The sequence below is a fragment of the Juglans regia genome, chromosome 11, assembly GCF_001411555.2.
Source record: "Juglans regia cultivar Chandler chromosome 11, Walnut 2.0, whole genome shotgun sequence".
Taxonomy (NCBI): domain Eukaryota; kingdom Viridiplantae; phylum Streptophyta; class Magnoliopsida; order Fagales; family Juglandaceae; genus Juglans; species Juglans regia.
The window spans coordinates 16,408,313-16,420,474 of NC_049911.1; the positions used below are offsets into that span (position 1 = coordinate 16,408,313).

Below are 12,162 nucleotides of genomic sequence, written 5' to 3' on the forward strand. Positions count from 1 at the left end.
TCACTACTATTCACAAATTGCCTCACTATTATTTACAAATTTCTCATCTCATCTTATCTGTATAATCGAACAAGATTGAAAGCCACATCATGGAATGATTGTTTAATGATTGAAAGATAATAGTAAAAGGCATAGTAGGTAATATTAATCTTAGTTAAAATTAAGGAGGAATCATGGTCGTTTATCTTTAGAGTGCGAATTACTAGTACTTGATTTAAAGAAACAAATTAATTAATCTCCATGGTGGGAAATCCAAATGCAGAAAGCAATCGCAGATACGTTAATCTTGGAGCCACAAAATGGCAAGCATACATAATGGATTTCTTATATAGAAGCTAAGAACAGAATGACCTTGACTTGCATTCTAGATCAATATATAGTTTATCAAAGTTCCAAAATTTAAGTAGGAAGAGAGTGTGACATGTAATGGGGTAGGCAATTAATAAGCTGCTAACATGGTTTCACAGGGCATATAATTAAGAGTAGCATTTAGGATTAATTTATTAGCAAATGCCAATAATTAATCGGATCGACAAGAAAGTTTTCATGATCAGGACCATAAGAAAAACAATAACTACTGCTTAACTAAGAATGAAGAAATTAATGTTTATAAGAGCAGATGATGCATGGAAGATTAAGGTCAGGTCCTGGAGTCCAATGCTATAATGGTGCTTAGATTCATGGGGTTCATGTACTTGGTGGATCCAGTCATGAAGGTATCTACGATAAGTCTGTTGGCCTTTTCAGATGGATGGAATGGATCCCAAAACGCAAACAGATCTCTGTTTGGGCACAGATTGGAGGCTGGCGTGCATAGTCCTATCCCATTGTACGGTCCTTGCCCGCAGCATGCTACCTTTGATGTGATAAATCCTGCCCCAAACCATGCATGATAATCATGAGATACATATATATATATATATATATATATAACTGTTACATATATAAAAAGATTATATAAAAGTACTAAATCTATAATGTGACATAGTTTCATGAAATCCATTAAATTTACTTTACAATAAAAATAATTTTATATTAATCTGATGCACCACATCAAGTCACGTTAGTTTATGAATTTATTTTTTTATAATTCTTGTGTGGCTAATAAAATATTTTATATATATATATATATATATATATATGTGTGTGTGTGTGTGTGTGAAAAGCTTACTTTGCTGAAAGGGTTGTTTAGTTCATATTTTCTTACGTACCCATATACATTTTATTGTTAACTTGGAAAAAATAGAGAACTAAAACCAGCCTTCCGCGACAGATCATCAGGAAGACCCTTTGCTTTCCATTATATTGAAGTTTTGCAAACAGGGTAAGTTTTATTTGAAGAATTTTGAAAATAGAAAAATAAACACCACAGGGAGTATTATTAAAAAAAAACAAAAGATGGGCATGGAAAACAGTATAGAAAATCTAAAAAACTGTCGCCCAAACACAGAACCGAATGAAAAATTCTCCAATTGTTTGACTAATTGGGTGATATATCAAATATCAACAGATGGACACTCATGTAGATTTCATGCTATTTGAAAGTTCTACATAACCTTAAATATTATTGAAGCTACATGATATATATATATTCTAAAATGTGTTTGGCTTACATACAATAAAAAGTAGAATAAAATAATGCTCATATAATATTTATCATCTAAAATCATGTGTTTGGATTCAAATAACTACTTTAAATCTGAATCCATCGGCGGTAGATATATATATATATATATATATATATATATCCTGTAGTCTTTAAAGAATCACACAGCTATGCAAAAACTATTCTTATCTTGCATGCAGGCCTTTTTAATGCAACATTTACTTCCAGCGGGCCCGTGATAATTAATTGCGTTTTCAATATCTTTATCTGCTTACCAAACCACCAGAGCGGTGGTTGTATCTACCTATTTTGAAATGCGTTTCAGCATTCATGCATTTGAGATTAATGGATTTTGAAAAAAGAAAAATTCTTCTCACCACTATATATTCATCATTTTATATTTTACATCCTGTAAAAAATATCTTCATATTTATAAAAAATATTTTCGTATTTTATAAAAAAATTATAAATATAAAATATAAAAATAAATAGTGATAGATGCATAATAAATCCGTTAAAACAAACAAATTAAGCATCCGGCCATGCGAACCAAAGTACTGTCGCAAAATTTAATTCCCATATAACTTTTTTCCAGCAACCCTCATAATATCCTCATATTTTGAAGTGTGTGAAACGTGTTCTTATCTATGTCTGATCACCTGATTAATTTTTAGGATTAATACCAGCTTAATTCATCATGTAAATTATATATTTTGCCGGAAAGTTTTAAAAAAATAGAAGCAAAATGGAAGAAATTGATGCATGCATGTGCAGTTTGTCGATCAAGTACGTACGTACGTACCATAAGCTTGAGGATCACTGATAAAATCGAGGTGCATTTCGAAGGCATTTGCGGTAACAAAGACATCAGAACCAATCTCGGAGTTTAGTTGAATGATGAGTTGATCGAGTTGGGGATTGAACAAGTTGGCAGCTCGTTGAATCTCGACCGCGCACTCCCCATTTCTGCTGTGCAATGCCAATTCTGCTGGTACACATCCTATTGGTCCCGTACCTGTCACCAAAACCCTCCGTGCTCCCAACTCGTATAATCTCTGCATGTACGTATTTCATATATACCACAAACCATAATTAGCTCAGTTCAAGAAAATAGTAAAAATGTTTATTTGTTGTAAGTTATTTATTACAAAGTTATAATTTTTTTTTGTTAAAATAAATTTATTTTCATCACAAATAATTATTATTGTCGTAAATAATTCTTCATATATATTCGTTTTTCTTATCCTGAAATACGAGCATAAAATCTTTTTATATACTAATATATATATATACATGCATGATCTCCAATATGAAAGTATTAATGAAAGAATTATGCTACACATAAGATTTATATTCTTCACACTACTTAAAAAATATGTGATTTTTCTGAATAAAAATGCGGAAAAATAACAAAATAATGTCTTATCATAACTGGGATTAATCTAATTTCTACCATAAATGGTGCATAAACATGTCCCCACTTCATCATTATTCTCTCCCAACTTTCTTGTGACTGGTCTGGTGCTATGCAATTTATAATGGTCTTACAAATTAACTAAGTGCATTAAATTCAATGTCGACACTACGTACGTACATTCATATGAAAGTAATGGGACTTTTGGCGCCCCAAATCTAACTGGAAAGTGAAATCTATAATTAATACATGAGTGATGCTATATATAATGAAGGAGATATTAAATTTAATATATGACTATCATTTCTCTTAATATATATAAAAACATTTTTTTTTAATAATAATATATATAAGAACTTAATTTGTACGTGAATGCAGGAACTTGCACCCACGAAGTTTTTTCATCAAAGTAGGTTTATAGCCATATCTAACCAGAGTGAATTAATGTACAATTAATTTAAATTTGCAGCATTAATGATTCTCATGAGCTAGCATCATGATCGAGTTGCTTACCACTAGAATTTTCCGGTACTCTGAAATGAGATAGACAACGTAGTTGGGGAGTGCAAATTGACGAGATCTTGCAGAGTAAGGCACCAAGTAATAGTTGTTCACGAAATCGTTGCCTCCGAGGGTAATGAGGACGAGCGCCTCATTTACAAGCCGTCGAGTTTGCTCAGGTCCGATAAGAGCGCTCACACGTTGCTGGTACTGCTGAAAGTAGGCCAGTTGTTGGGATATTCGTATAATGTTTAGCTGCAAATATTTGAAGATACAATTTATTAGAACACGTACATCAATTATAGAGCATTTCTACTTAAGAATAGAATAACTCTATGACATTATTGTCCAAAGAATTTTTTCCCACAAAAGTTTACTTGCCGACGTGATCTCGTGATAAAAGGTTTGTTCTTTTTTTCCTTGAACAACTTTCGTGTCATCAGCTAATTTTTTGCTACGATGGTATATCTTGAAAAAAAAAATTTGTGGAAAAAGACCATATTTCTTGAAGTGACTATGGGGTCCATTTTATGTATCTGTTTTTCTCCCAGTTCTCTAGATTTTAGAGTTCCATCAATAACTATATATAGAGAATCTAAATCCCAACAACATAAAGTGGACTCACAAATTGGACTCCTGTGTCGTTGAGAATTCCAATCCCAGCAGAAGCAAAGTTAGCACCCACTAGTAGATTCTGTCCGGTGAGCTGAGGGCTCAAGTATGGCAATGTGGGCTCCGAGCCAATCTTCTCACCTGAAAATGATATTTACAGATTAAAAAAAAACATAAATCTGTTGAAAACAAGAAACAGGTAGCTGAGTGAAGTAAACCGAAAAGCACGCATACATACTGATGAGATCAGGGATGTTAAGGCCATTGGAAAAGCGACCAGTGGCTCTGCGTGTTGGATAGTCAATGCCATAAGGGTAAGAGTCAGCACGGGCAGTGGTGGCAAGGTAGTCATTGTTGCCATTATCGACAAGTGAATCTCCGAAAACAAAGAAAGCACGAGCCTCAGCTTGAGACGAAATGCTGCTCAATGCTGTTACCAAACATGAAAGAAAAACCAGAAGGGTGTCCATAGATCGATCGAGATCGTTAACGACGTTACGTTAGATCTCAGAGTTGCTACTGGCCGGCTGGAGGCTCGTGTCAATGAATCATGAGTGCCAGTGTTAGCTTTATATAATAAAATTCATACACATGAGGTCAATTATTCAAATCACAATAAATTCCTTCTACTACCATCGATGGGGGAACGTACAGGACCACCATATATACGTACATGATATAAAATAAGGGGGATAGTAAGGGTAGCTCCAGTATCTTTATGGGAAATTAAATTTAGCATTTCAACTTTTCCACCATGGCCTTGATTAGTCCGGCTTAGCAACGTACGTGCATGTTCAGAATTTCCATTAATGGATACATGTGATCGATCATATATATGCTCTGGGGATAAGAACGAGCTAGCATGCAGGAGCTTGGGCACTCCATACGCGTCTGATTTTTGCCTTCTTTATTCCGTGTCTCAAAAAGTTGACAAAATTTTTCTTTAGGCTGCATTTGGATGGTAAAGTGTGATGAAATTTGAATATTGACACAGAAATTTTATTGCATCAGTATCAAAAATATTTTCACTCACATTGTACAATGATCTATAAGGAAATAAATACAAATTTACAGAGTCAATTCTAAGAAAGAATGCTAGAATTAAAGTTGTAATCTTCTAGTTGTTACAGAGTTAACGACTTTTGATTTTGTGGATGTTACAACCAAGATTTGTGCCTAACAATCAGCTTGCATGATCTTCTGCTCAATTTAAGGAGTCTTCCTCTATATGCTCCCGCAAGATGGAGCTGTCATCGGCTAAGCCAATCTTCTTTCTTAGAATTTTCGTGTGTTGGTGTGACAGTGGTTTGGTCAGTAGGTCTGCAAGCTAATCTTGAGTGTTGACGTGATGAACATTAAGGTCCCATTTGAATTCGAAACTCACCTCAACTCATCTCATTTCATCATTACAGCTTTCTCAAATTTTCATACAAAATATAATAAACAATTCAATTTTTTCAAACTCCAAAATAATAATAATATTAAAAATAATATTCTAACAATCTTTTATTCAACTCATCTAAAACCATCTCAACTCATCTCTGAGGTGGAGCACAATCATCAAAATTGCCTACCCAATCAGCATCGGAGTATGTCATGAGATTGAAAGTGGAGCTTTTTCTGATGTGGATTCCATGGAAAATAGTTTGCTTCAAGTAGTGAAGAAGTCGCTTTGCAGCTGCCCAATGAGTAACTGTGGATTTGTGCATAAACTCTGAGAGTTTATTAACTAAAAAATAAATATTTGGTGAGAGATAAATATTGAAGACCACTAATGACACGCCGAAACTCGATACAGTCAATAGAGGATGTGCCATCAACCAACTTGAGAGTTGTGCTTGTGGACAACAAAGTAGAAACATCTTTAGCACCAGTCATGTTGGTTTTAGATAGGAGGTCTTGAATATATTTGTGTTGGGATAAAAAAAAGACCAATGTAGTAGAAATAACCCCCATACCCAAGAAAAAATTAAGCTACCCCATGTCCTTTAGAGAAAATTGAACTCCAAGTTTTTCAATGATATAAGCACAAAGTTAATATCATTTTCAGTAATAACTAGATCATCCACATATACCAAGAAACAACATATAACATAATTGTGATGATATATAAACAAAGTGGAGTTGGATTTTGGATTTTGAATTCTGAAAACCCAGACCCATGATTGCCATTTTTAGAGCTAAATACCAGGCTCTAGGAGCCTATTTGAGGGCATAAATGAACTTGTGTAACCTGTAAACACGGTTAGATTTTGAGACATCTTTGAATCCTAGGGGTTGAACCTTATATACCGTCTCAGTCAACTCACCATGCAAAAATGTATTGTTGACATCAAGTTGTCTTAAAGGCCACTCCTGCATCACAACAATTGTCAAAACAGTTTTAATAGTAGCAAGCTTCATAACAGGGCTAAATGTTTCCTTGTAGTCCAACCCTGGACGTTGATTGTAACCTTTGGCAACAAGCCTCGCTTTGAAGCGATCAACGGACCCATTAACTTTTCTTTTAACATGAAATACCCATTTACAACCCACTAGTTTACAGTTATTAGATGGGGAAACCAGCTCCCATGTACCATGGTGCATGAGCGCAATAAGTTCATCTGACATGGCCTTTCTCCAGTGAGGTTCAATCACGAAGTGCTTTGCCCACACAACTAGGTTCAATGGTAGGTGGAATTGGATGTTTGGTTACGGAATTGAGTTGTTTGGGTTTGTGAACATTGTTCATTGACCGAGTGGTAATGGAGTGAATTCGATGAGGTTGTTGCACATGTGGGTCAATGCTGACAGAGATTTAATTAGCATTCAAATTAGTGTTGTGTGTGAGTGGAATTGTGTGTGTATGTGACAAGGAGGCCTCACCATCGTGGGATTGAGGTGAGTTAGGGCTTGAAGGGGAAACTTGCATATTTTGAAAATCAAAAGAAAGGAAACCAGAGGAGTTACCTAGAAATGATGAGGAAACGATGGTGCCTACCGAAGTTACTGGTTGTGGTTGTGGTGGAGACAGCACAATGATGAGTTGAGTAGTTGTCGAGGACAATGAACCCTCTATGTTGGACGGATAAGGCTAAAAAAGATTTTGATTTTCATTAAAAAGAACATGGCGAGAGAGATAGGTTTTGTGGGTTTTGAGATCAATGCACTTGTACGCATTTTGGGTTGAAGATTAGCCCATGAATAGGCATTGGGTGATTTTGGGCTGAAGTTTGTGGGCCTTGTGAGTGGAAAGCAAAGACAACTGAGTTTTTTTAACTTTAGGTAATTTGGGGGCAGTTGAAATAATGCTTCATATGGGGATTTGTTGCATAAAGAGATGTTGGTTGACAATTAATAAGGTAAGCAACAGTTGAAAGAGCATAGGGCCAATATGATAAAGATAATGAAGCATCATGTAAGTGGGTTAGGTCCGTTTCCATTAAGTGACGGTGATGACACTCTGAAACACCATTTTGTTGTGGTGTATGAGGAGTAGTGGTATAATTACTTATTCCATGGATCGAAAAATATTTTTATAGAGCAATAAATTCACCCCCATTATCTGAGTAAATGCTTTTAATTTTTTATTTTAATTTGGTTTCAACAAGATGTTTAAATTGTGAAAATATAGTGCTAACACCAGATTTTGCTTCCATAGGTAGAACCAAATATATCTGGTGAAAGAGAAATGCTTTGGGTCCCGAATGACCTTTTTTTTTTCTTTACTTAGTGATTAAGAAAGTGTTTTTTAATGATGTTGTGAATTTTTTATTTTTTTTAAATGTTTATGATGATTAAAAAAATACATGAAAAATAAAAGAAAAATAAAAAGTGAAATACACTATTTGGGACACTTCTCCAAGCCATTTTTTCGATGATTGTAGTGTCACTCTTGATAAAATGATCAACCAAAATCAAATAATAAAGTGATCCATCAATGCCAACAGGATTAGAAGGGCCCCAAACATCAGTGTAAATCAAATCAAGTGTTGCATGACTTTGAAGACTAGTGGGCCAAAATGGTTGTTTGTGAGCTTTATTGACTGAACAAGAAGAACAAAGATGAGAAACCTTTTCTTTTATTATTGGAAGAGAAAATTATTTAACAAGATGATGAACAATTTTATGAGATGGATGTCCAAGACACTTGTGCCACCCATCAATTGATGTTCGTTCATGCACATTTGCAACCATTTTCGGAGAAAATTCCACCAGTGATTTCGGGAGGGTGTAGACACTATTTTCACATGCACCTTTGAGTAGGACCACTCCCGTGGTCTGATCCTTAACAAGAAAAAAAAAAGGATGAAATTCAACAAAAACATAGTTTTGTTTGGTGAAATGATGAACTGAAATAAGATTTTTACGTATGTTAGGAACACAAAGGGTATCATTTAAATGAAAGGTACATGTGGGGGACTGAAGAATCAGTGAACCAATATGTGAGACATGCAAACCTGAGCTGTCACCAATAACAACCTCATCGGTGCCATCATATTCAGAATGAACTAATAAATTAGCCAAATTACCAATGATATTGTGAGATGTTGCCAAGTCAATAAGCCAATTAGTATCCTTGGTTGGTGACGTTGATACACAATTTGTAGTTGCTTTAGAGAAAGACAAGCGAGGACAGTATTTTGCAATATGATCCAATTGATCACAAATTTGACACTTTGGTGGATAATAATGCTGACCAGTGGGCCGGTTTTGTTTTTTATTCTCCCGTGGGCCACCAGAGTTTCGATAATGGGTTGAAGAGGAATCAGGTTTTGAGGGGACACCATTTCGGAAAGACCCATTCGGTTTAGAGAAGCCCTTAGAGTTGTTTCCTCCTGGTGAAGAACTAGCACCAGATCGACGATTTGAGTAGTTTGCAGTAGCTACCAGCTGCTGTGTGGTGGCCTCAAGATGACACAGATAAGTGTCATGACCTACAAGAAGATCACGGAGTTCCTCAATTGTTAATGGTTGTTCTCGTGCTTGAATGGGTGCTGCAATTTCACGAAAATCAGGTCCCAATCCATTGAGAATGTAAAGAGTGAGATCATCATTAGAAATAGGATGATCAATGACGGAAATTTCATCTGCAAGAGCCTTGACGGTGTGCAAATATTTTTAACCATCTGATTTCCCTCTTTATCAAGGTAAGCTCTTCTTTAAGCTGCACTGCATGAGTGCAGGATTTGCTTGCATACATGGTATGTAATTTGTGCCATACTTCTAGGGAGGTTTTGGCAAGATAAATGAATGGAGTTTTGGTGGTCGTAGTGGAAGCCAAAATGGCACTTGGAATAAGTTTATCTTGCCTTATTGCGTGGGTTTTTTTGAAGAAGAGTGACAGAGGAGTCATTGAGGAAGGGACCTGGGTTATTGCTAGTGACATAATCAAGTAGATTATATCCAATGAGGAGAGTTTCGAACTGGACACGCCATTAAGGAAAGTTTGAGAGTGTGAGTTTTTCATTAATTTGGGCAGCAATATAGAGAGCAATGAGAGGAATATCAATTGGAGATGGTGGGGTTGTGATCAGGTTCTGGATGTTTTCAGAATTTGGGATCGAGTTCTCATGGGAGAATGGCTCTCTTGATACCATGATGAAATTTGAATATTGACATAGAATATGAATTGCATGAGTATCAAAAATATTTTCACTCACATTGTACAATGATATGTATGGAAGTAAATACAAAATTACAAAGTCTATTCTAAGAAAGAATGCTAGAATTAAGGTTGTAATCTTCTAGCTGTTACAGAGTTAATGACTTGTGATTTCGTAAATGTTACAACCAAGATTTGTGCCTAACAATCAGCTTGCATGATCTTCTGCTTAATTTAAGGAGTCTTCCTTTATAAAGTGATCTCAAATAATCTGACTTGATCCATGAATAGTAATATTTTGTGAGTCTTATTGAGATGTGTTTGAATATAATTAATAGGTTGATGTATGTGTTTGAATGTATGAAATATGTTGAGATGTGTATAAATTTTTTATAGGAAGTTAAAAAAGTAATGAGTCTCATCAATAATTAATTTGAGATGAGATGAGTTGGGTTGATTTCAACTAAACGCACCCTTAAAACAATAATTATTAGTGTTATGTAATAAGATAATGATCAATATCCCATCAAATTCTTCAGCCAACTTGGTGGCCCAAAATGGGAAAGAAAAAGACATGAGATGGTCAAAATTAAGCACTGGGCTCTATACAATATTTATTGAACAATTCAATGGTGTTCGAAAATATCATACTGGCAACAATAAAAATTATAGATATGATTTTATATATCTTTCTTTCACTTAAATCTATTAAATTCAACTAAGAATTTGAGAATTTTTTTTTTTTAATCAAAAGTGCAAATTGAATATTGATGGTAGTACTCTATAGATATATATATATATATATATATCTCTCCGTATTACAAGATGCTATATATGCTATTACTTTATGTGATCCACTGTACAAAACTATTGATAATTATTCCTCATTTGATTATACAGTTTAGATTAGATTAGATAAGATGAAATGTTTTATTAAAAATAGAATAAAATATTGTTATAATATTATTTTTTTAATATTATTTTTATTTTAAAATTTAAAAAAATTAAATTATTTATTATAATATTTTACGTGAGAGTTTGAAAAAATTATAATAATTATATAAAATAAAATAAAATAATTTAATTTTATATAATCACACCAGTCTAGTCAATAAGTTAGAAAAGAGAAAGTTGTGTTTTACGCATCTTTGGCTGCCATTCTCATTATATTATTTTTTTTAGCGGTGTTACAGTCACCGAAATAGTGTTTGGAATACAGTCATCGAATAGTACATTTTAATTTTTTATTTTTTTCATGTAATTTTTTAATCATCATAAATATTTTTTAAAAAAAATTCAAAACAAAATTAAAAAAAAAAAAACCTTCCTTAATTATTAGAAAAAATAAAAATTCATTCAACACACAAATTCGGATCCAAATCATTTCTGTTTTTTTTTTTATCCAACTGGATGGTCATCAAGATACGTACATCGACTACTCAAGGCTCTCTCTCTCTCTCTCGCCTTCTCTATTGGATTGTGACAGCTCTCGAAAGTTAGCTCGAGTACGTCCTAGCTAGCTAGTTGAATTAGTCTAGCTACTGATCAAATTTCCTTCCTTAGAATTGAAAAAAAATTATTAATTCCATGTCACAGAATGGTCATATCCTCATGAATTAAGAGAGTAACAGAGCATTTTCTTTTCTAAAAAAAAAAAAAACAGAGAGTAAGAGAGAATTGATCTATTATTTTTGGTTCAATTAGAAATGCTTTAATTGCCAGATTTTGAATGATATAGCTAGGCATCATCACAAGAGCATTAATGAAAATGTGAAAACCAGCGCAGCGCTTGCTGGCCTCACCAACCAAAACGTCTTTTACTTTAACTCGTTGCTCCCCTCACTTACTACACACAACTCTCTTTCGTAAATGCTGCATAAATATGTCCCCACTTCACCATTATTTTCATCCAACTTTCTTGTGACTGTCGTTCACAAAGCACATACGGTGATGCTGCACACATATGAAAGTAATTTATAAACGGAGAATAATTTAAGTTCCATGTATGTAGATCAAGATAATTTCTTTAAAGTTGTATCTAAATCTTAGGTTTTCAAGTAAAAAAAAAAACAAATTAAGAGAGATAGACACACAAAATGTAGCTCTATATATATATTATCATTATTCGAGTTAATTTCTAAAATAACATTAAATATAATAAGTACGTTTCACATTGTGTAGTGGTACTGTTATTACATAGTTTTCTACAAGAAAAATTTTAAGTATAAGTCTCACACTTTATACACTATTTAAAAAGTATATGATTTTACTTTTTTATTCTCATATTTCATATTGAATTGAAATATGAAAGAGAGGGAGAGAGAGCTTGAGGCAATGGTGGAGAGGCCTCATTCCATTTGATCTGTTGCAGCTATGTCTACGGTAATAAAACTAGACAACTGACGTGGGTGTGTGTTAATGGAAGGTGTAAATCTCACTTATACA

General features: G+C 33.9%; 1 protein-coding gene across 1 annotated transcript; it reads right to left on the bottom strand.

Moving 5' to 3' along the window:
- Positions 1-365: 365 nt before the first annotated feature.
- Positions 366-4,694, bottom strand: LOC108993591 (GDSL esterase/lipase LTL1-like). Its single transcript, XM_018968578.2, has 5 exons — positions 4,372-4,694; positions 4,147-4,274; positions 3,534-3,776; positions 2,409-2,661; positions 366-873 (listed from the first exon to the last, which is right to left on the bottom strand). Exons 1-5 carry the CDS (start codon positions 4,601-4,603, stop codon positions 641-643), a joined length of 1,089 nt encoding a protein of 362 aa, XP_018824123.2. The 5' UTR covers positions 4,604-4,694; the 3' UTR covers positions 366-640.
- Positions 4,695-12,162: the final 7,468 nt, after the last annotated feature.

Bases quoted from the DNA above. Each gene is read 5' to 3' on its own strand.
- LOC108993591 (XM_018968578.2), bottom strand. From the start codon at position 4,603: ATGGACACCCTTCTGGTTTTTCTTTCATGTTTGGTAACAGCATTGAGC. The intron at 4,275-4,371 runs GTATGTATGCGT...TATCATTTTCAG, and splicing joins TAACATCCCTGATCTCATCA to GTGAGAAGATTGGCTCGGAG. The intron at 2,662-3,533 runs GTAAGCAACTCG...ACGTACATGCAG, and splicing joins AGTACCGGAAAATTCTAGTG to AGATTATACGAGTTGGGAGC.